At 47.8% G+C, this 22,284-nt stretch overlaps 1 protein-coding gene across 3 annotated transcripts in view; it reads left to right on the top strand.

Moving 5' to 3' along the window:
* The window catches only part of NELL1 (neural EGFL like 1), a 1,344,875-nt gene that overhangs the window by 691,294 nt on the left and 631,297 nt on the right, over window positions 1-22,284 (top strand). For all 3 annotated transcript variants that reach the window (XM_063946373.1, XM_063946374.1, XM_063946375.1), the window contains exon 13: window positions 17,826-17,951. In XM_063946373.1, the coding sequence (XP_063802443.1) occupies window positions 17,826-17,951 (126 nt within the window). The remainder of the gene's footprint in view (window positions 1-17,825; window positions 17,952-22,284) is intronic.

The raw sequence follows: 22,284 nt of genomic DNA, 5'->3' as shown, positions 1-22,284 counted from the left end.
CCTTGCACTCCGTCCCATAGGCTAGAGTTCCACCCTTGCACTCCGTCCCATAGGCTAGAGTTCCACCCTTGCACTCCGTCCCATAGGCTAGAGTCCCACCCTTGCACTCCGTCCCATAGGCTAGAGTTCCACCCTTGCACTCCGTCCCATAGGCTACAGTTCCACCCTTGCCCTCCGTCCCGTAGGCTAGAGTCCCACCCTTGCCCTCTGTGCCATAGGCTAGAGTTCCACCCTTGCCCTCTCTCCCGTAGGCTAGAGTCCCACCCTTGGGCTCCGTACCATAGGCTACAGTTCCACCCTTGGGCTCCGTCCCTTGCCCTCCGTCCCGTAGGCTACACTCCCACCCTTGCCCTCCATCCCGTAGGCTAGAGTCCCACCCTTGGGCTCCGTACCATAGGCTACAGTTCCACCCTTGGGCTCCGTACCATAGGCTACAGTTCCACCCTTGGGCTCCGTCCCATAGGCTAGAGTCCCACCCTTTCCCTCCGTCCCATAGGCTAGAGTCCCACTCTTTCTCTCTGTCCCATAGGCTAGAGTCTCACCCTTGGGCTCAGTGCCATAGGCTAGAGTCCCACCCTTGGGCTCCGTCCCTTGCCCTCCGTCCCATAGGCTACACTCCCACCCTTGCCCTCCACCCCGTAGGCTAGAGTCCCACCCTTGGGCTCCGTACCATAGGCTAGAGTTCCACCCTTGGGCTCCGTCCCATAGGCTAGAGTCCCACCCTTGCCCTCCGTCCCATAGGCTAGAGTCCCACCCTTGGGCTCCGTCCCATAGGCTAGAGTCCCACCCTTGCCCTCCGTCCCATAGGCTAGAGTCCCACCCTTGGGCTCCGTGCCATAGGCTAGAGTCCCACCCTTGGGCTCCGTCCCTTGCCCTCCGTCCCGTAGGATAGAGTCCCACCCTTGCCCTCCGTTCCATAGGCTACACTCCCACCCTTGCACTCGGTGGCTGTACTGTGACTCTTAGCAGACCTGACACAAATGAAAGCGTTTCTGGAACTGTATCCTGGAGGGATGATGTAATTGCTCCCACTGGTTCTCTTCCCAGATTCTTTCTCACCATTTGATCCAGTATATCATGAGGACGGCTGCTGCAGAACGTGTGAGAAGGAAACGTCCCCAGGCAGAGCATCTTCCTCTTGTGGTCACACTTACTGAGCATCACATTTGCAAAGTCAAACAATTGCAGCATGGTACACCCCTCCCCCCTTTCCAGGTCACAGTAACATCTTTGGTAAATGAGAATGCAGTTCCAGCCGCTAATATCAGGCAGAATATGAAAATGTTTATTCGCAAGAGAAAGTTTTAATGAGAAAATCTCTTTTAGAAAGATTAACAAACTGGAAGACGGCACAAGACATCCCTTTGTCTCATCGCCCGTGTTCCGAGCTTGTATTCTGCCGTTTGCTGTTCCGTCCGTGTTTCATTAGTATGGGAGAGATGCCGCCAGTTTTAAATGGGATAACTCAGCTAGGAAGTGTAAATCCCTGCAGTGTATTTAATTGCACGTCACAGTTCTCACCTACTTATCCCATTCTCCCCCATAAACTTCCCATCCGGCAACAGGGAAACTTAAAGCAAACATACATACAGTATGTGGCAATGTAAATTCCAATGTCTCTAGCTCTATCACGGTAGGTACATACTGTGACAAGGGGGCATATGCCTAAGCCTTGGAGAGAGGTGAAGTACCAGCCAATCAGCTCTTACTGCTATGTTACAGGCTGTGTTTAAAAAATGACAGGAGATGATTGGTTGGTATTTTATCTCTCTACACTCTTTCTCTCTCTCCAAGGGTGGGATGTATTAAGATACATCACCGCCCCTCGACGCTTATCGCATGTGTACTAACTAGAGATGAGCGCCGGAAATTTTTCGGGTTTTGTGTTTTGGTTTTGAGTTCGGTTCCGCGGCCGTGTTTTGGGTTCGACCGCGTTTTGGCAAAACCTAACCGAATTTTTTTTTGTCGGATTCGGGTGTGTTTTGGATTCGGGTGTTTTTTTCCAAAAAACCTAAAAAACAGCTTAAATCATAGAATTTGGGGGTCATTTTGATCCCAAAGTATTATTAACCTCAAAAACCATCATTTCCACTCATTTTCAGTCTATTCTGAATACCTCACACCTCACAATATTATTTTTAGTCCTAAAATTTGCACCGAGGTCGCTGGATGACTAAGCTAAGCGACCCTAGTGGCCGACACAAACACCTGGCCCATCTAGGAGTGGCACTGCAGTGTCACGCAGGATGTCCCTTCCAAAAAACCCTCCCCAAACAGCACATGACGCAAAGAAAAAAAGAGGCGCAATGAGGTAGCTGTGTGAGTAAGATAAGCGACCCTAGTGGCCGACACAAACACCGGGCCCATCTACGAGTGTCACTGCAGTGTCACGCAGGATGTCCCTTCCAAAAAACCCTCCCCAAACAGCACATGACGCAAAGAAAAAAAGAGGCGCAATGAGGTAGCTGTGTGAGTAAGATAAGCGACCCTAGTGGCCGACACAAACACCGGGCCCATCTAGGAGTGTCACTGCAGTGTCACGCAGGATGTCCCTTCCAAAAAACCCTCCCCAAACAGCACATGACGCAAAGAAAAAAAGAGGCGCAATAAGGTAGCTGTGTGAGTAAGATAAGCGACCCTAGTGGCCGACACAAACACCGGGCCCATCTAGGAGTGGCACTGCAGTGTCACGCAGGATGTCCCTTCCAAAAAACCCTCCCCAAACAGCACATGACGCAAAGAAAAAAAGAGGCGCAATGAGGTAGCTGTGTGAGTAAGATAAGCGACCCTAGTGGCCGACACAAACACCGGGCCCATCTAGGAGTGTCACTGCAGTGTCACGCAGGATGTCCCTTCCAAAAAACCCTCCCCAAACAGCACATGACGCAAAGAAAAAAAGAGGCGCAATGAGGTAGCTGTGTGAGTAAGATAAGCGACCCTAGTGGCCGACACAAACACCGGGCCCATCTAGGAGTGTCACTGCAGTGTCACGCAGGATGTCCCTTCCAAAAAACCCTCCCCAAACAGCACATGACGCAAAGAAAAATTAAAGAAAAAAGAGGTGCAAGATGGAATTGTCCTTGGGCCCTCCCACCCACCCTTATGTTGTATAAACAGGACATGCACACTTTAACCAACCCATCATTTCAGTGACAGGGTCTGCCACACGACTGTGACTGAAATGACGGGTTGGTTTGGACCCCCACCAAAAAAGAAGCAATTAATCTCTCCTTGCACAAACTGGCTCTACAGAGGCAAGATGTCCACCTCATCATCATCCTCCGATATATCACCGTGTACATCCCCCTCCTCACAGATTATCAATTCGTCCCCACTGGAATCCACCATCTCAGCTCCCTGTGTACTTTGTGGAGGCAATTGCTGCTGGTCAATGTCTCCGCGGAGGAATTGATTATAATTCATTTTAATGAACATCATCTTCTCCACATTTTCTGGATGTAACCTCGTACGCCGATTGCTGACAAGGTGAGCGGCGGCACTAAACACTCTTTCGGAGTACACACTTGTGGGAGGGCAACTTAGGTAGAATAAAGCCAGTTTGTGCAAGAGCCTCCAAATTGCCTCTTTTTCCTGCCAGTATAAGTACGGACTGTCTGACGTGCCTACTTGGATGCGGTCACTCATATAATCCTCCACCATTCTTTCAATGGGGAGAGAATCATATGCAGTGCCAGTAGACGACATGTCCGTATCCGTAATCGTTGTCAGGTCCTTCAGTCCGGACCAGATGTCAGCATCAGCAGTCGCTCCAGACTGCCCTGCATCACCGCCAGCGGGTGGGCTCGGAATTCTGAGCCTTTTCCTCGCACCCCCAGTTGCGGGAGAATGTGAAGGAGGAGATGTTGACAGGTCGCGTTCCGCTTGACTTGACAATTTTCTCACCAGCAGGTCTTTCAACCCCAGCAGACTTGTGTCTGCCGGAAAGAGAGATCCAAGGTAGGCTTTAAATCTAGGATCGAGCACGGTGGCCAAAATGTAGTGCTCTGATTTCAACAGATTGACCACCCGTGAATCCTTGTTAAGCGAATTAAGGGCTCCATCCACAAGTCCCACATGCCTAGCGGAATCGCTCCGTGTTAGCTCCTCCTTCAATGTCTCCAGCTTCTTCTGCAAAAGCCTGATGAGGGGAATGACCTGACTCAGGCTGGCAGTGTCTGAACTGACTTCACGTGTGGCAAGTTCAAAGGGCATCAGAACCTTGCACAACGTTGAAATCATTCTCCACTGCGCTTGAGACAGGTGCATTCCACCTCCTATATCGTGCTCAATTGTATAGGCTTGAATGGCCTTTTGCTGCTCCTCCAACCTCTGAAGCATATAGAGGGTTGAATTCCACCTCGTTACCACTTCTTGCTTCAGATGATGGCAGGGCAGGTTCAGTAGTTTTTGGTGGTGCTCCAGTCTTCTGTACGTGGTGCCTGTACGCCGAAAGTGTCCCGCAATTCTTCTGGCCACCGACAGCATCTCTTGCACGCCCCTGTCGTTTTTTTAAAAATTCTGCACCACCAAATTCAAGGTATGTGCAAAACATGGGACGTGCTGGAATTTGCCCATATTTAATGCACACACAATATTGCTGGCGTTGTCCGATGCCACAAATCCACAGGAGAGTCCAATTGGGGTAAGCCATTCCGCGATGATCTTCCTCAGTTGCCGTAAGAGGTTTTCAGCTGTGTGCGTATTCTGGAAACCGGTGATACAAAGCGTAGCCTGCCTAGGAAAGAGTTGGCGTTTGCGAGATGCTGCTACTGGTGCCGCCGCTGCTGTTCTTGCGGCGGGAGTCCATACATCTACCCAGTGGGCTGTCACAGTCATATAGTCCTGACCCTGCCCTGCTCCACTTGTCCACATGTCCGTGGTTAAGTGGACATTGGGTACAACTGCATTTTTTAGGACACTGGTGAGTCTTTTTCTGACGTCCGTGTACATTCTCGGTATTGCCTGCCTAGAGAAGTGGAACCTAGATGGTATTTGGTAACGGGGGCACACTGCCTCAATAAATTGTCTAGTTCCCTGTGAACTAACGGCGGATACCGGACGCACGTCTAACACCAACATAGTTGTCAAGGCCTCAGTTATCCGCTTTGCAGCAGGATGACTGCTGTGATATTTCATCTTCCTCGCAAAGGACTGTTGAACAGTCAATTGCTTACTGGAAGTAGTACAAGTGGGCTTACGACTTCCCCTCTGGGATGACCATCGACTCCCAGCAGCAACAACAGCAGCGCCAGCAGCAGTAGGCGTTACACGCAAGGATGCATCGGAGGAATCCCAGGCAGGAGAGGACTCGTCAGAATTGCCAGTGACATGGCCTGCAGGACTATTGGCATTCCTGGGGAAGGAGGAAATTGACACTGAGGGAGTTGGTGGGGTGGTTTGCGTGAGCTTGGTTACAAGAGGAAGGGAATTACTGGTCAGTGGACTGCTTCCGCTGTCGCCCAAAGTTTTTGAACTTGTCACTGACTTATTATGAATGCGCTGCAGGTGACGTATAAGGGAGGATGTTCCGAGGTGGTTAACGTCCTTACCCCTACTTATTACAGCTTGACAAAGGCAACACACTGCTTGACACCTGTTGTCCGCTTTTCTGTTGAAATACCTCCACACTGAAGAGTTGATTTTTTTGGTATTTTCACCAGGCATGTCAACGGCCATATTCCTCCCACGGACAACAGGTATCTCCCCGGGTGCCTGACTTAAACAAACCACCTCACCATCAGAATCCTCCTGGTCAATTTCCTCCCCAGCGCCAGCAACACCCATATCCTCCTCATCCTGGTGTACTTCAACACTGACATCTTCAATCTGACTATCAGGAACTGGACTGCGGGTGCTCCTTCCAGCACTTGCAGGGGGCGTGCAAATGGTGGAAGGCGCATGCTCTTCACGTCCAGTGTTGGGAAGGTCAGGCATCGCAACCGACACAATTGGACTCTCCTTGTGGATTTGGGATTTCGAAGAACGCACAGTTCTTTGCGGTGCTTTTGCCAGCTTGAGTCTTTTCAGTTTTCTAGCGAGAGGCTGAGTGCTTCCATCCTCATGTGAAGCTGAACCACTAGCCATGAACATAGGCCAGGGCCTCAGCCGTTCCTTGCCACTCCGTGTGGTAAATGGCATATTGGCAAGTTTACGCTTCTCCTCCGACAATTTTATTTTAGGTTTTGGAGTCCTTTTTTTACTGATATTTGGTGTTTTGGATTTGACATGCTCTGTACTATGACATTGGGCATCGGCCTTGGCAGACGACGTTGCTGGCATTTCATCGTCTCGGCCATGACTAGTGGCAGCAGCTTCAGCACGAGGTGGAAGTGGATCTTGATCTTTCCCTAATTTTGGAACCTCAACATTTTTGTTCTCCATATTTTAATAGGCACAACTAAAAGGCACCTCAGGTAAACAATGGAGATGGATGGATACTAGTATACAATTATGGATGGACTGCCGAGTGCCGACACAGAGATAGCTACAGCCGTGGACTACCGTACTGTACTGTGTCTGCTGCTAATATAGACTGGATGATAATGAGATGTAGTATGTATAAAGAAGAAAGAAAGAAAAAACCACGGGTAGGTGGTATACAATTATGGATGGACTGCCGAGTGCCGACACAGAGGTAGCTACAGCCGTGGACTACCGTACTGTACTGTGTCTGCTGCTAATATAGACTGGATGATAATGAGATGTAGTATGTATAAAGAATAAAGAAAAAAAAAAACACGGGTAGGTGGTATACAATTATGGATGGACTGCCGAGTGTCGACACAGAGGTAGCTACAGCCGTGGACTACCGTACTGTACTGTGTCTGCTGCTAATATAGACTGGATGATAATGAGATGTAGTATGTATAAAGAAGAAAGAAAAAAAAAACCACGGGTAGGTGGTATACAATTATGGATGGACTGCCGAGTGCCGACACAGAGATAGCTACAGCCGTGGACTACCGTACTGTACTGTGTCTGCTGCTAATATAGACTGGATGATAATGAGATGTAGTATGTATAAAGAAGAAAGAAAAAAAAAACCACGGGTAGGTGGTATACAATTATGGATGGACTGCCGAGTGCCGACACAGAGGTAGCTACAGCCGTGGACTACCGTACTGTACTGTGTCTGCTGCTAATATAGACTGGATGATAATGAGATGTAGTATGTATAAAGAAGAAAGAAAAAAAAAACCACGGGTAGGTGGTATACAATTATGGATGGACTGCCAAGTGCCGACACAGAGATAGCTACAGCCGTGGACTACCGTACTGTACTGTGTCTGCTGCTAATATAGACTGGATGATAATGAGATGTAGTATGTATAAAGAAGAAAGAAAAAAAAAAACCACGGGTAGGTGGTATACAATTATGGATGGACTGCCGAGTGCCGACACAGAGGTAGCTACAGCCGTGGACTACCGTACTGTACTGTGTCTGCTGCTAATATAGACTGGATGATAATGAGATGTAGTATGTATAAAGAAGAAAGAAAAAAAAAAACCACGGGTAGGTGGTATACAATTATGGATGGACTGCCGAGTGCCGACACAGAGGTAGCTACAGCCGTGGACTACCGTACTGTACTGTGTCTGCTGCTAATATAGACTGGATGATAATGAGATGTAGTATGTATAAAGAGGAAAGAAAAAAAAAACCACGGGTAGGTGGTATACAATTATGGATGGACTGCCGAGTGCCGACACAGAGGTAGCTACAGCCGTGAACTACCGTACTGTGTCTGCTGCTAGTATAGACTGGATGATAAATAATGATATAAAAAATATATATATATCACTACTGCAGCCGGACAGGTATATATTATATAATGACGGACCTGCTGGACACTGTCTGTCAGCAGAATGAGTTTTTTAATTTTTATAGAATAAAAAAACACCACACAAGTCACACGACGAGTGTACTTTTTCAGGCAGACATTCAATCATAATATACTATACTGGTGGTCAGTGTGGTCAGGTCACTGGTCACAGTGGTCAGTGGTCAGTCACTCTGGCAGCAAAAGTGTGCACTGTTTAATATGTACTCCTGGCTCCTGCTATAACCTATAACTGCTCCCCAGTCTCCCCCACAATTAAGCTGTGTGAGCACAGTCAGATATTATACATAGATGATGCAGCACACTGGGCTGAGCACAGATATGGTATGTGAGTGTGACTGAGTCACTGTGTATCGTTTTTTTCAGGCAGAGAACAAGAACAGAACGGATTATTAAATAATAATAAATTATAAAACTGCACTGGTGGTCAGGTCACTGGTCATCAGTCACTAGTATAACTCCTCCTAAGCTCCAGTAAGTAAATGAAGTGTCTCACTCTCACTCTCCTATCTATTTTAATTTCTAAACGGAGAGGACGCCAGCCACGTCCTCTCCCTATCAATCTCAATGCACGTGTGAAAATGGCCGCGACGCGCGGCTCCTTATATAGAATCCGAGTCTCGCGATAGAATCCGAGCCTCGCGAGAATCCGACAGCGTGATGATGACGTTCGGGCGCGCTCGGGCCCGTGTAAAAAAACATGAAGTTCGGGCGGGTTCGGATTCAGAGAAACCGAACCCGCTCATCTCTAGTACTAACATATGCGATCAATATCACAATGCGGTGACGCAGGCCCCCTGCGATACCTGTGACGTGGTCTGCGGGGGGTCTCAGTCACCTCCCAGGGGGTCTCCACGATGCCCGCATGCCGGGAAGCAGCAGCAGGCTGTCCCCGGCGCCTCCTGCTCCCAAGATTGCCTTCCGGTACCAGGGATGCCTGGAGGAAGGTATGCCGGGGGGGAGGAATCTGCGGTGGGGGGCAGCGGGTTGCGGCGGTCGGCGATAAGAAGCCCATAGGCTTCTATAGGGTATCGCCATCCAGAGATGGCGATACCCTGGACGGCGAAAAACCGGCGGTAGGGTCTTAGTACATTTGAAAATGCTGTAAAACACCCGTTTTCGGGGGTTTTACCGCATTTTTCCTTTAGTACATCCCGCCCCAAGACTTAGTACATATGCCCCAAAGTAGGGGACAGCTCAGAGCTACCAAGTCACAGCCAATTACCAGAAGTGCCAATTACTCATGTTTCCCTGATAGGCCAGAATTGGTCACCACAATTTGGGGACTGCGCTGAGACTATTGCATTTATATCTGTGGTCGCTATCAGTAGCTCTTTCACAGGGCCACCATCGGGGGGGTACTGGGGGCACAGCTGTACCGGGCCCTGCCTCTGACAGAGAAGGAAGGGCCCCGTTCTTCGCTGTTCGTCCGCACTCCGCCACCCTCTATTGAAAACTTCCCTCCCAAAATGGCCACCGCCTCAGAGAAGTCAATTATTAAAGATACTAGAGGAGCCTCCTCTTGTATCTTTAATAACTGTCTCCTCTAAGACGGGGGCCATTTTGAGGGGGACGTTTTCAATAGAAGCATGCAGGCGCAAACAGAGGCTGGACCCGCAGCAGCGGCCTGGTGGGGAAATCCCCTGACAACGAGCAGAACCCCTGATAATAATCAGGTACTGGCAACATTAATGTAGGGACATATTATAGTGTGAGGGGCATTACTGTGTGGGGCATAATGTGGTGTAAGGGGCATTACTGTGGGGACTTAATATGGTACAAGGGGCATATAATATGGTGTTGCTCTGTGCATAGTAATTTTTATTTAAATATATATTTTTATTTAGTTATTTTTATATATATATATATATATATTATTTTTCAGGAGGATGGCTGTCTATTTTGTCATTCCCGGGCCCCACAATTTCTGACATCAGCCCCCTGCTCTTTCATGTAAAACTTGCACTATGTGTAGGTGCAGACCGAATTCTGTATAAAATCATACAGTACTTGCTCATGTTTTAAGGTCAAGCTGGCGAGTGTGGGGGATGGGGTGATACGTTTTGCGTCATCACTGCCCTGCAACCTGCTGCAATGTGCCTCACTTTGTAGAATTGGGGTCATGATGTCATAATTTCCAACACAGCTGATGTGGGCGGGGCGTGCTACCTCAGCAGAGCAGGGCGACTCACCAAAGTATGATCAGAGCCGGCCCTAACTAATATGATGCCCTAGGCAAGATTTTGTCCGGAGCCCCCTAGCACCACCACTAGCTCCGCCTCTGACCCTGCACCCCTTTCCCAGCACCATCACCCCATAGCAGTCCTTATTTTAGTGTTCCCATCCCCTATATTTTAAATAGGAACAGTGTGCACATTTGACGCACAGCCCAAAAAGGGGTGTGTTATTCCTGGCAAGGGGCATGGCCATGCAATAGTACCCCCAATTCAAATTACGCCACACAGTAGTGCAACTTTATTCACATTATATCATGCGATAGTGTCCCTTATTCATGTTACATCAAACAGTAGTACCACTTTATCTTATGAACATTACTCCTCACAGTAGAGCCCCTTATTCACATTCCATCACACAGAATTACTCCTTATTCACATTACACCACACCATATTGCTCTTTATTCACATTAGACCACACAGTAGTGCCTTTCTATACGTAACACCACACAGTAGAGCACCTTATACACATAATGCCACACAGTAATGCATTTATACACATAATACGACACCGTAATGCCCCTTACACATATGACACACATTATTAATGTTCTTATAAACATAATGCACCTTACACATTATGCCAGCCTTTAGTAATGCTCTTATACATATAATGCCCCTTACACATACAGTGTGCCACACATTATTAATGCCCTTATACACATAATGACACATAGTGCCCCTTACACATTTGCTACACATTATTAATCCATTTATACACATGTAACGCATATTGCCCCTTACACACATGCCGAATACTATTGCACAACCAACCCACTCGCACACAGCACCCACATGGCCGCTAACGCTGTGACCTCTGCCTCTGCTTGCATACAGATGTGTCCTTATACATCTTACCTCAATACACCATGCAGCAGGAGATGCCTGGCGTGAGTCATCTGGCAGCTCTGCTAACGTCGGGCGCCTGTTTTTGATGAAAATGCATCTTATTTGCATTACTATGGGGCTAGGATGCACAAGCAGCTTCTGCTGATTAAAATGATATGTAGCATGCCTATATACTGTTTGCAACTGTGGCTGTATCTGCATATGAAATGCTACACACAGAATATAGGCATGCCGCCAGGGGCGGATTGGAAACAAAAAGCGGCCCTGAAAAATTTTGTACTAGTGGCCCCACATGGGCAGCACCAGAGGTGTAAGGTCTAGCCATGGGCCATGGCAGCAGCACCCTCCCCCCAAGACTTTCCAGATAGTGGGCATGTCCAGCATCAAGGGAGAAGTTAAAAATAAATAAAATTAAATATTATGAGCACATTATATGATCAGGGCCGAAACTAGGATTTTTGTCACCCGGGGCAAGGTAGTCATTTGAAACCCCCCCCAAAAAAAAAAAATTTTTTTTTTACAATAAAAAAATAAAAAAACTAAACATTTTAAAATAAATAAATAAATGAATAAAAATATTATATATTTATATATATATATATATATATATATATATCTCTTTCAGAACTTTTTTACCTGAAAAATTGCCTTTTCTAACATAAATTTCATATCCAGGAAAAAGTGTCCCCATTTTACACAGTACGACAGGCAAGTGTCCCCATTTTACACATTGCGGCAGACACGTGTCCCCATTTTACACAGTACGACAGGCAAGTGTCCCCATTTTACACATTGCGGCAGACAGGTGACCCCATTTTACACATTGCGGCAGACAGGTGTCCCCATTTTACACATTGCGGCAGGAAAAAGTGTCCCCATTTTACACATTGCGGCAGGCACGTGTCCCCATTTTACACAGTACGACAGGCAAGTGTCCCCATTTTACACATTGCGGCAGGAAAAAGTGTCCCCAGTTTACACATTGCGGCAGGAAAAAGTGTCCCCATTTTACACATTGCGGCAGGAAAAAGTGTCCCCATTTTACACATTGCGGCAGGAAAAAGTGTCCCCATTTTACACATTGCGGCAGGAAAAAGTGTCCCCATCTTACACATTGCGGCAGACAGGTCCCCATTTTACACATTCCGGCAGGTGGTGGGGAGAGGGAGGGAGAGAGAGAGGGAGGGAGAGGGGCTGACTTACATTTGAAGCGGTTCTCGCCGCTCTTCAGCCGCCTCTCCCTCCTCGTCTGCGCGGCTCCCCCTTCTCCCTCCTCCCGAGTGCCCAGCTCGGGGGGCGGGGTTTCGTGGAATGACGCGTTTGCGTCGTGACGTCACGACGCAATCGCGTCATTCCGCGAAACCCCGCCCCCCCGAGCTGGGCACTCGGGAGGAGGGAGAAGGGAGTTTCAAAGTACAAAGAAGTGCCGCGGCGGGCGCCCCGTGCGGTTGCACGGCTCGCCCGCCGCAAGAAACGGCACTGGCGCATAGGGAGAGGGTGTTAGGGGGTCTCGGCGCCCCCTCCAATCCGGCGCCCAGGTCGCCTGCCCCCCTAGCCCCCCCCCTAGTTTCGGCCCTGATATGATACACCTTCAGAATTTAGGAAACTATATAATTCTTTAGAAAGATATATTTTCTTGCTTATTACACCAACCGTATTTCAATCACTATTCACTCAATCTTATATGTCAGCCAAGCAGGCAGACAGCATACACTAGATCAGGGGTGGGGAACCTCCGGCCCGCGGGCCGTATAAGGCCCGCGAAGCCGTTTGGTCCAGCCCACCCGCTCCTCTCAGTGAGACACGCTGCCGCTCAGTCCGGCGGCAGCGTGTCTCAGCTGTCACCACACGGAGGAGAGCGCGGCTATTGTCGGGCGGCTGCGGCGGCGTGTAGGACTTGAAACCAGCCGCCAGAGTGAGCCAATCAGAGCTCGCGGACCGGCAGCCAATCAGGAGCCGCGGCTGCCGGTCCGCGAGCTCTGATTGGCTCTCGAACCGGCGGCTGGTTTCAAGTCCTACACGCCGCCGCCCAACATAGCCGCGCTCTCCTCCGTGTCCCCGCCGAAAGGAACGGTAAGCAGCACGGGGGGGGGGGGGGGGGCATCTGTATACCCGGCACTGTGGGGGCATCTGTATACCTGGCACTGTGGGGGGCATCTGTATACCTGGCACTGTGAGGGGCATCTGTATACCTGGCACTGTGGGGACATCTGTATACCTGGCACTGTGAGGGGCATCTGTATACCTGGCACTGTGAGGGGCATTTGTATACCTGGCACTGTGGGGGCAATTGTGGATCTGGCACTGCACTATTGGGGGCATATGTGTATCACGTCCCATTTTAACTGTCCACACCCATTTTTTTGCATGCGCGGGGGCAGACTTGTATGGCCCCCGAAGGATTTTTATAAATATCCAAATGGCCCTCGGTAGAAAAAAGGTTCCCCAGCCCTGCACTAGATCATCTGCAATCACAGGCTAAGTGGTAAAGTAATTTTCATATATGCAAATTATTTTGCATCTTATTCATTATGTCTATAAAAAGGATCACATGTCCTGAAACAAAACAGGCCCCGCGGTTGCATCGGCCCACCGGGGATCTTCCCTGTAAACCCTCTGGCCAATCCGCCTCTGCATGCCACATATAATTTTAATCAGCAGAAGCTGGTGGTGCCCCTAGGCATATCAAATGCCCTAGGCATTTGCCTGGTTTGCCTATACCTAGGGACGGCTCTGCGTATGATATAAATCACCCTGTAGCTTACCTGCCTTGAAACATTTGAAAATGCAAAATAGACCCATCCAAACCCGGCCAAGCCTGCTCAGACCTCCCACATCCCTGTGAAGCCACGCCCCTTTCTGCGCCTGGGAATCGGAGCATCTGGATTGCTGGATGCACCAGAACGCGAGGAGCTGGTTACTGTAATTGAATTGTTTCCCGGGCTCTTTCATTGAGTGCTGTAGCAGACGCGCTTCCAGTCTCTTGTGGGGGAGCAGGGGTTAACACAAGGAACAAAAAAAATAAGTGTCAGAAATACATTTCATTGTTAAAACAGTGATAATGACAGATGCTGAGGACGTTATTTGCGTACAGTGTAATTGGAAGTATCTGGAGACGGGGTATTTTCATACCAGTGAAGTGACTGAAGTTAGCAGAACATGACAGATCATTATTTTATGCACAGCTAAAGGGGTTACAGATACATTGCACTGATCGCCCGCAGCTAGACAAATGTACGCAGTAAGCAGATTGTGTTATGCCATGCCGCTGCCAGTGCCAAAAATGTCAAACGTGGCCCTGTTCTCCGTTCTGTAGAGTGTAATCTCCTGGGGTTCCTAAGTGTCACAGTGTTCTCTTTCATTATGCTCGCAAGGTATGTATAGTGCGGCAGTGACAGTGTACTACGCCTCGGTATGGGGTGGCGCGGTTCTCTGTAAGGCCGTGAACCGTGATTACATGTGCGGATATTCTGTATTGTGTAGTACAGTGACAGAACACACACACACACACACACACACACACACACAGCAGTTGCCTAGTGGATGATCCGGGGACTGATTGCGCAGATCATGGCTCGGCAGTGTGTCGCACGTCATGCTGCGGTGCATAACAGGGCGGTAATGATGCATTTAACCTCACGCCCTTCCTCTCTCCGGGGAGTAAATCCAAGATGTAGGCCAGTGTGAAATATAACCCTCGGCTGCATACAAATGTTTCATATGAATAGAATGTAAATACGCTACAAATATATATTCTGTCATTGTTTCACAAAAATGTGTGTGACTAAGGGGTCTATTTACTAAGCCGCGGAGAGAGATAAAGTGGATGGAGATTAAGGGGGACATGTACTAAGTAGTGATAAAAGTGGAGAAGTGCGCCAGTGGAGCAGTTGCCCATGGCAACCAATCAGCTGCTCTGTATACTTTTATAGTATGCAAATTATAAATGTTACAGCAATGCTGATTGGTTGCCATGGGCAACTTCTCCACTGGCTCACTTCTCCACTTTTATCACTGCTTAGTACATGTTCCCCTAAGTGCCTGCCAATCAGCCCCTGTCATTTTTCAAACACAGCCTGTGACGTGACAGTTAGGAGCTGATTGGCTGGTGCTTTATCTTTGTCCACTTTATCTCCATCCAAGGCTTACTAAATTGACCCTTAGTGGAGGGATGTACTAAGCAGTGTAGAGAGATAAAGTACCAGTCAATCAGTTCCTAATGGTCATGTTACAGGCTGTGTTTGAAAATGACAGTTAGGAGCTGATTGGCAGGTACTTTCTCTCTCCAAGGCTTAGTACATAGATGCACTGAGGTCATGGGTTCGATTCCCACCATGGCCCTAACTGTGTGGAGTTTGTATATTCTCCCCGTACTTGCGTGAGTTTCCTCCGGGTACTCCGGTTTCCTCCCACAAGCCAAATATATACTGGTAGGTTAATTGGCTCCTGACAAAAACTAACCCTAGTGTGTAAGCAGGAGCGTTTTAAAGGAGGAGGGGGTCCGTGAGCAGACTCCTCTCCACGGACGCAACCAGGTCCGGCATTATGCCGGGGTCTACTGTGCATACGCAGTTCTCTGAAAACATGGTGCACGCCATCTTCCAGAGCCTAATTTCGCTACTGTGCATGCACGGCGGCCATTTTGGGGGTGAATTTGTCCGCTGCTGCAGCGCCCAACACTTGACTGTGTGTGCGTGTTATAGGGACTTAGAATGTTAGCTCCACTGGGGCAGCGACTGATATTAATATTAATACAATTATTTAAAAAATAAATAAAAATAAAATATATATACTTTTAATGGGACCCATTTGTCTGGGAAACAGATTTGCAGGCGCAATCGCCACCTGTATTACACCAGCTCTCGTGTATTGTGCGTGTAAGAAACATAAAACCCAAAAGCCCCAGCGCTAAACTGCCCTAGGCTGGCTCCCACTGTATCTGGGGGTGGGGGGCACACACTTCAGACCCCTCTGCTATAGTGAAAGCTAGCCTTGGGCCGCACTGCGTTCAGTACTCGTGTTCCAGAAGTGAATTAACACTTGCTTCACGTTTACGCTTCCTAAATACTTATACTGTATACTTGCCCTTGGGGAAATGGGGACAAATTAGGCTACATCCAGCCCCGCCAGGACATCCCACACCTGCAAAGCGTTAGGCTGCGGCCTGGTTGTCCCCGGTAACGCAAACCTGTTGGGGACTGCGCGGCAATTTGGCAGTAACCGCTCCAGAGTTTTTTCTACATTACTTTTTGCTGAACAAATCAAGATAAATGGTTTATTATATTACTTTCCCCTTACACAGAGTATGAGAATATTTCATTTTCACTCACTAGAAAAACCAAAGTTCCCGTTCCCATTAATATGTAAACGCTATAGATGCCAAAATAAGTTGCTTATTCCCACACATCCGTCTTGCTTTGAAATACATCAGACGTCAATGAAAGTTATCCTTTAGATAATGGTATAAGAGCCAGTGGCGCACCCAGGGGGGGTTTCCGGGCACCCAGAAATCCCCTCCACCCAAGCTGCATGAATATTATTAATGGCTGTCTAGCGTCCTCTGCAGCCTGCTGTCTTCCTGGTGGCACTTGTAAGTGCTTAATAAAAGTTTACTTTATTTTAATTATAGTACATATATATCCATGTACATACATATATACACACATGTACATACATATAAACACACACACATGATATATATACATGCGTATACACGTGTACTGTATGTATATATATATGTATATATATATACATGTTTAATATGGTATATGGGAGGTCTATTGTGTTTCTTTGTGCTTGCTGACGATGAGTATACGTTGAGCCTTGTATCTTCATTCATACATATGGAGTAAATATTGCACTTTGACTAAACTACAGTGTGCTGGTCCTGTCTATACTAGTGACTCTGTTGCGGGATGGACATGTGATGATATATATATATATATATGTGTGTGTGTATATACGGTATATATATATGTGTGTAGATAGAGAGATAGATATATATATATATATACACACACAGACACACTAGTTTTACGGACCCAGCATATACTGGGTCACCTCAGTCCCCACCCCCGTGCTTGGCTCCTCCCAGTTCTGGAAACCCCCCCCATGCAAATCCTGCGTTTGCCACTGAGAGCAGTGTGACATTGTGTATATAGAGAGATATTGATTTTAGATGCATTTTGCAGTGTTTAGTTCAGATCAGACAATGTAGGTATCTTACTGCTCATTTGTAGCACAATAAAGAGTAATTACATAATACTGAACCATTCACTGCGTTCTGAACCCTCTTCAGCGTTCAAAGCGTGTATGGCGAGCGTTCCCGAGCCACCAGCAATGGACCGCTCTGACATAGGGGGTCATTCCGAGTTGATCGCTAGCTGCCGTTGTTCGCAGCGCAGCGATCAGTGAAAAAAAACGCTAATATGCGTATGCACCGCAATGCGCATGCGCGACGTACGGGTACAAAGTCCTTTGTGGTTTAGCACAGGTTCTAGCGAAGCTTTCAGTCGCACGGCCGAACGCTGGAAGATTGACACGAAGTGGGCGTTTTTGGGTGTCAACCGACCGTTTTCAGGGAGTGCTTAGAAAAACACAGGCGTGTCGGGGAAAACGCTGGGCGGGTATGTGACGTCAAAATCCGTCCCTCCGTCGTTAGAATCAACGCACACGAAGAGTAACTACAGGGCGGGTCTTGTTTTGCAGGCGCTCTGCTGCACAAGCGTTCGCACTTTTACAAAGCGAAAATACACTCCCCGGTGGGCGGCGGCAATGCGTTTGCACGGCTGCTAAAAGTAGCTAGCGAGCAATCAACTCGGAATGACCCCCATAGTACGTTGTGGGTAATGGCCGGGAATTATTGTCATTTAACGTTCTTGTTTTGTTTGTTTTTTGCAGACATTGATGAATGTGCGGCCAAAATGCATTACTGCCAAGATAACACAGTGTGCGTCAATTTACCGGGATCTTACCGCTGTGACTGCGTACCCGGTTACACCCGTGTGGATGACTTCTCCTGTACAGGTAAGAGGAGTGCTGCGATTGGCATACAGTATCTGCAGTCACCTGCGCTATGGCCTGTGAGTGACTCAATAGTGTACAGATATAACGCAGGTATGGAGAGCGCGGATACTCCATAATCCGATCAGATTTATAATAAGGCCGATCCATGAGTTATACACAGGAGGACAGTATTAGCAGCGTACAAAGTGATTGTATTGTCAAATAACACAAATCAAAATATTCCAGGTAGAAACTAAGTCTATTACTACAGTATGTATTCAGTGGAGAGCTGATGTGTGACCTTGTATACAAATGTAATAGCACAGGACTTGGGTACATGTGGATAAGCTGTGATGCAATCCGCTACGTATGGATGTCAAACTTTAGGAGATGGCCCTAAACGGTCTGGGACTCCAGGTCGACAACAAAAAGGTCGACACACCTTAGGTCGACGCCAGTTGGTCGACACACCTAAGGTCGACATGGAAAAAGGTCGACATGAGTTTTTTATGTTTTTTTGGTGTCGTTCTCTTCGTAGAGTGACCGGGAACCCCAATTAGTGCACCGCGTCCCCTCGCATGGCTCGCTTCGCTCGCCATGCTTCGGGCATGGTGCCTTCGCTCGGCACAGATTACCGTTCCAATCGTAGTCCACGTGGATCGTTAAGTATGAAAAGGTTCCAAAAAAGAAAAAAAATTGTGAAAAACTCATGTCGACCTTTTTCCATGTTGACCTTTTGTCCATGTTGGCATTTTGTCCATGTCGACCTAAGGTGTGTCGACCAACTGGCGTCGGCCTAAGATGTGTCGACTTTTTTGTTGTCGGCCTGGAGTCCGGATACCGCCCTAAATAGATCCATGGTATAGGGTATTATCTGGAGAACGCTGACATTTCCCAAGTCGTTACGGAACCACTAGCCCCAGCATGTCAATGGGATATGCAGGCCGCTCCTGGGTTTTAAAAACATGTATGTCTGTAGCCATGAGTGTGGTTGGTACCTCTGGGCTCCGGTAGCTGAACAGCGGCTGTGCTATCAGTTGTCGCACTGGGTGATTGAATAAACTGATTAGCGACTGGCCTGTAAAGCTCTGTCTGTAGTGGGGGTGATTGGTGCTATTCGGCCTCATTTCAATTTAGGAGAAATGTATGCCAAAAAAAAAAGAGAAAAAGCAGCGGCGGTACATTGTAAATGTGATGATGGGGGGAAGGTCCAACTTGTGTAACACTGAGGCTGCCCTAGGGCTCAGCAAGACAAGATCAGGTTTTGTTTCAATTATTATTATTATTATTATTATTTTTAATACCTGAAAAAACTTGTTTGGATTAGTGAAAAAGTGAAATCCTATTCAGGGATTGTACTATTAGCTTGAGTCAGAGAAATGCGCTAATGCGGCAGCAGCAGAATGGAATGTGTACGTTGATACTGCACGATTATCAGGCTTCTACTTTTAAATAGTTCGTCCAGTTCTTGTGCCTTTTTGCTGGATCCCACCAGATGGGGTCACCTGGATGCTTGTTGGTGGGCCCATATTTTTTGGCCAAAAAGGTCCTCTGTCCACGCGCCTCTTACAGCTTGGTCTGTTTCAAGCACATTGGGCAGCGGTCAGTGGCCTTTCCCATTTACCCCCCATTCACATAAATGGGAGGTCAAAAGGTAAGTTGCTTTGACCCCTGCATGACCTGTTTCAAAGAGGAGAGAATTGTGGAACGCGATAGTTGCACCTGTCACATGGCTCAACCAGGGGAAAGTACAATTTTCTATTTAATTATTTCCCCCCATATTTTTTTCCTCAAAAATGCATTTTTCATGTTGCGTTGTTGCGGTGTGTATCTCTTAGCGTATGTGTGTGTAACACTTCCGTAAGACTAGGACTTGCACTTGTACATTTATGGCTGACTTGTTCTCTGGGAAGGATGGAACTCAAAGTTCAGGTGTCCGGTCAGATTGTCGACAATCAGAATGATGACATGGATGTTAGGTTGACATGTTAGGGTAAAATATGCAAAATATTGTATGTTGACATGTTAAATGTTGACAGTATGGACATGTCATTTGTTGAATGTTGAAATTGTTTTCCTTTCACTCTACCATCCACGGCGACATTCAAAACATACCAACATTTTGGTGTCGCCGTTCCGAATGTCAACTTTTCTTACCACACCCTAAAGTTCCGCCTATCAGACCACCAGGCATTGTTTTCCTCATTCTTCCTCAGTGGATTTATTAATGCCCTCCTTTTCTCATACGTCCTAGAGGATGCTGGGGTCCTCTTCAGTACCATGGGGTATAGACGGTTCCGCAGGAGCCATGGGCACTTTAAGACTTTTCAAAGGGTGTGAACTGGCTCCTCCCTCTATGCCCCTCCTCCAGACCTCAGTTTTAGAAATGTGCCCAGGCAGACTGGATGCACTCCAGGGGAGCTCTACTGAGTTTCTCTGTAAAGACTTATGTTAGGTTTTTATTTTCAGGGAGGACTGCTGGCAACAGGCTCCCTGCATCGTGGGACTGAGGGGGCAGAAGTAGGAACCAACTTCCTGAATAGTTTCATGGCTCTGCTTCTGGCTGACAGGACACCATTAGCTCCTGAAGGGTACTGAACGCTAGCTGTGCCTAGGTGCTCACTCCCACAGCACGCCGTCACCCCCCTTGCAGAGCCAGAAGTCAGAAGACAGGTGAGTGTTAGAAGAGAGATCTTCAATCAAGGTGACGGCTAAAGGTACCGCACGGCTGGCGGGAGCGCAGCGCACCATACTGCCCATACAACACAGGCACTGCATAAAACCTAGAAACTGGCATGAATAGGGGCCTAAGATGCCGAGGCACAGCCCTACCCCGCCAGTATAAATATTGTTATTGGAATCTCTGAGGAGAAACGCGCCATTGCGGGGGCGGAGCTTCCTCCTCAGTCAGCCAGCACACTGCTCAGCACCATTTTCTCTCTCTCCTCAGGCTGCAGAGACAATGCTGGTCCTCCTCCACTACTGAATACAAGTATCAGGGTGCAAAACAGGGGGGGGGGGGGGGGGCACAGTGAAGTTGTTGCTTTATAGTGTGTATTTACATCATAAAAAGCGCTGCATGTCAGTGGGCATTTTATGTTTTTGACAGACATTGTGTTACTGGCGCTGGGTTTGTGAACTGGCTGCTCCTATCTGTGTCCTTCTGACAGATTTTACTGTGGGTCTGTCCCCTATAAGTTCCAGAGTGTCTGTGGTGTGGTTGTGCACGTGTGTGACATGTCTGAGGCAGGGAGTTCTTCCCCTGAGGGAGCCATTTTGGGGACACAGAATTGTAATGTGGTGGCGCTGCCAGCTCACCACGAGCCTGAATGGGTGAAAGAATTACGTGATAGCGTGAGTCATATCAGTAGGAGATTAGATAAGTCTGAGTCTCATGCAGAAAGCTGGAGAAAATCAGTGGAAGATGTGATTTTTCAGGGTTCTGCGTTTTTATCCATAGGCGACCCCTCTGGGTCACATAAGAGACCGTTTGCAAACATTGTACATACTGATACCGACACGGACTCTGATCCCTGTGTCGACGATAGTGATTCCAGGGGGATAGATCCAAAATTGGCAAAAAGCATTCAATATATGATTGTTGCTATAAGGGAGGTCTTGGAAGTTACGGAAGCCCCTCCTGTACCTCAGGAGAAGGCTTATTTCTATAAGGAAAAGAAAAGTAAGGTAACTTTCCCTCCTTCCCACGAGCTAAATACTCTTTTTGAGGGAGTTTAGGTGAATCCTGAAAAGAAATTTCATATTCCCAAAAGGATTCAGATTGCTTATCCTTTCCCATTAGAGGACAGGAAAAGATGGGAGTCACCCCCTGTGTTAGACAGTGCACAGTCAAGGTTAACAAAAAAAGGTGATTCTCCCGGCACCTGGGACGGCTTCACTAAAGGAGCTGGCAGACCGCAAAATGGAGACTACGTTAAAATCTATTTATGTGGCCAATGGTACGCTACTCAGGCCCACCATTGCTTGCACGTGGGTGAGTAGTGCTATCGAGAAATGGTCAGATAACTTGTCATCGGAAATTGACACGGTAGATAGAGACGAGATACTCCTAATGTTAGGTCATATAAAAGGCACTGCCGCGTACATGCTGGAAGCTATGAAGGATATTGGACTCTTGGGTTCAAAAGCCGTTATCATGGCAGTATCGGCTCGGAGGGCATTGTGGATTCGCCAGTGGAATGCTGATGCAGATTCCAAAAGAAATATGGAGGCTCTCCTTATGCTCCTGGTGTCAGTAGACATAAAGAATGCTTACTTGCATGTTCCCATTTTATCCTCCTCACCAAGCTTATCTGAGATTCGCAGTACAGGATTGCCATTACCAGTTCCAGAC

This window comes from Pseudophryne corroboree, chromosome 11, assembly GCF_028390025.1.
Source record: "Pseudophryne corroboree isolate aPseCor3 chromosome 11, aPseCor3.hap2, whole genome shotgun sequence".
NCBI classification, from domain to species: domain Eukaryota; kingdom Metazoa; phylum Chordata; class Amphibia; order Anura; family Myobatrachidae; genus Pseudophryne; species Pseudophryne corroboree.
This window is presented reverse-complemented; position numbering and strand designations above follow the sequence as displayed.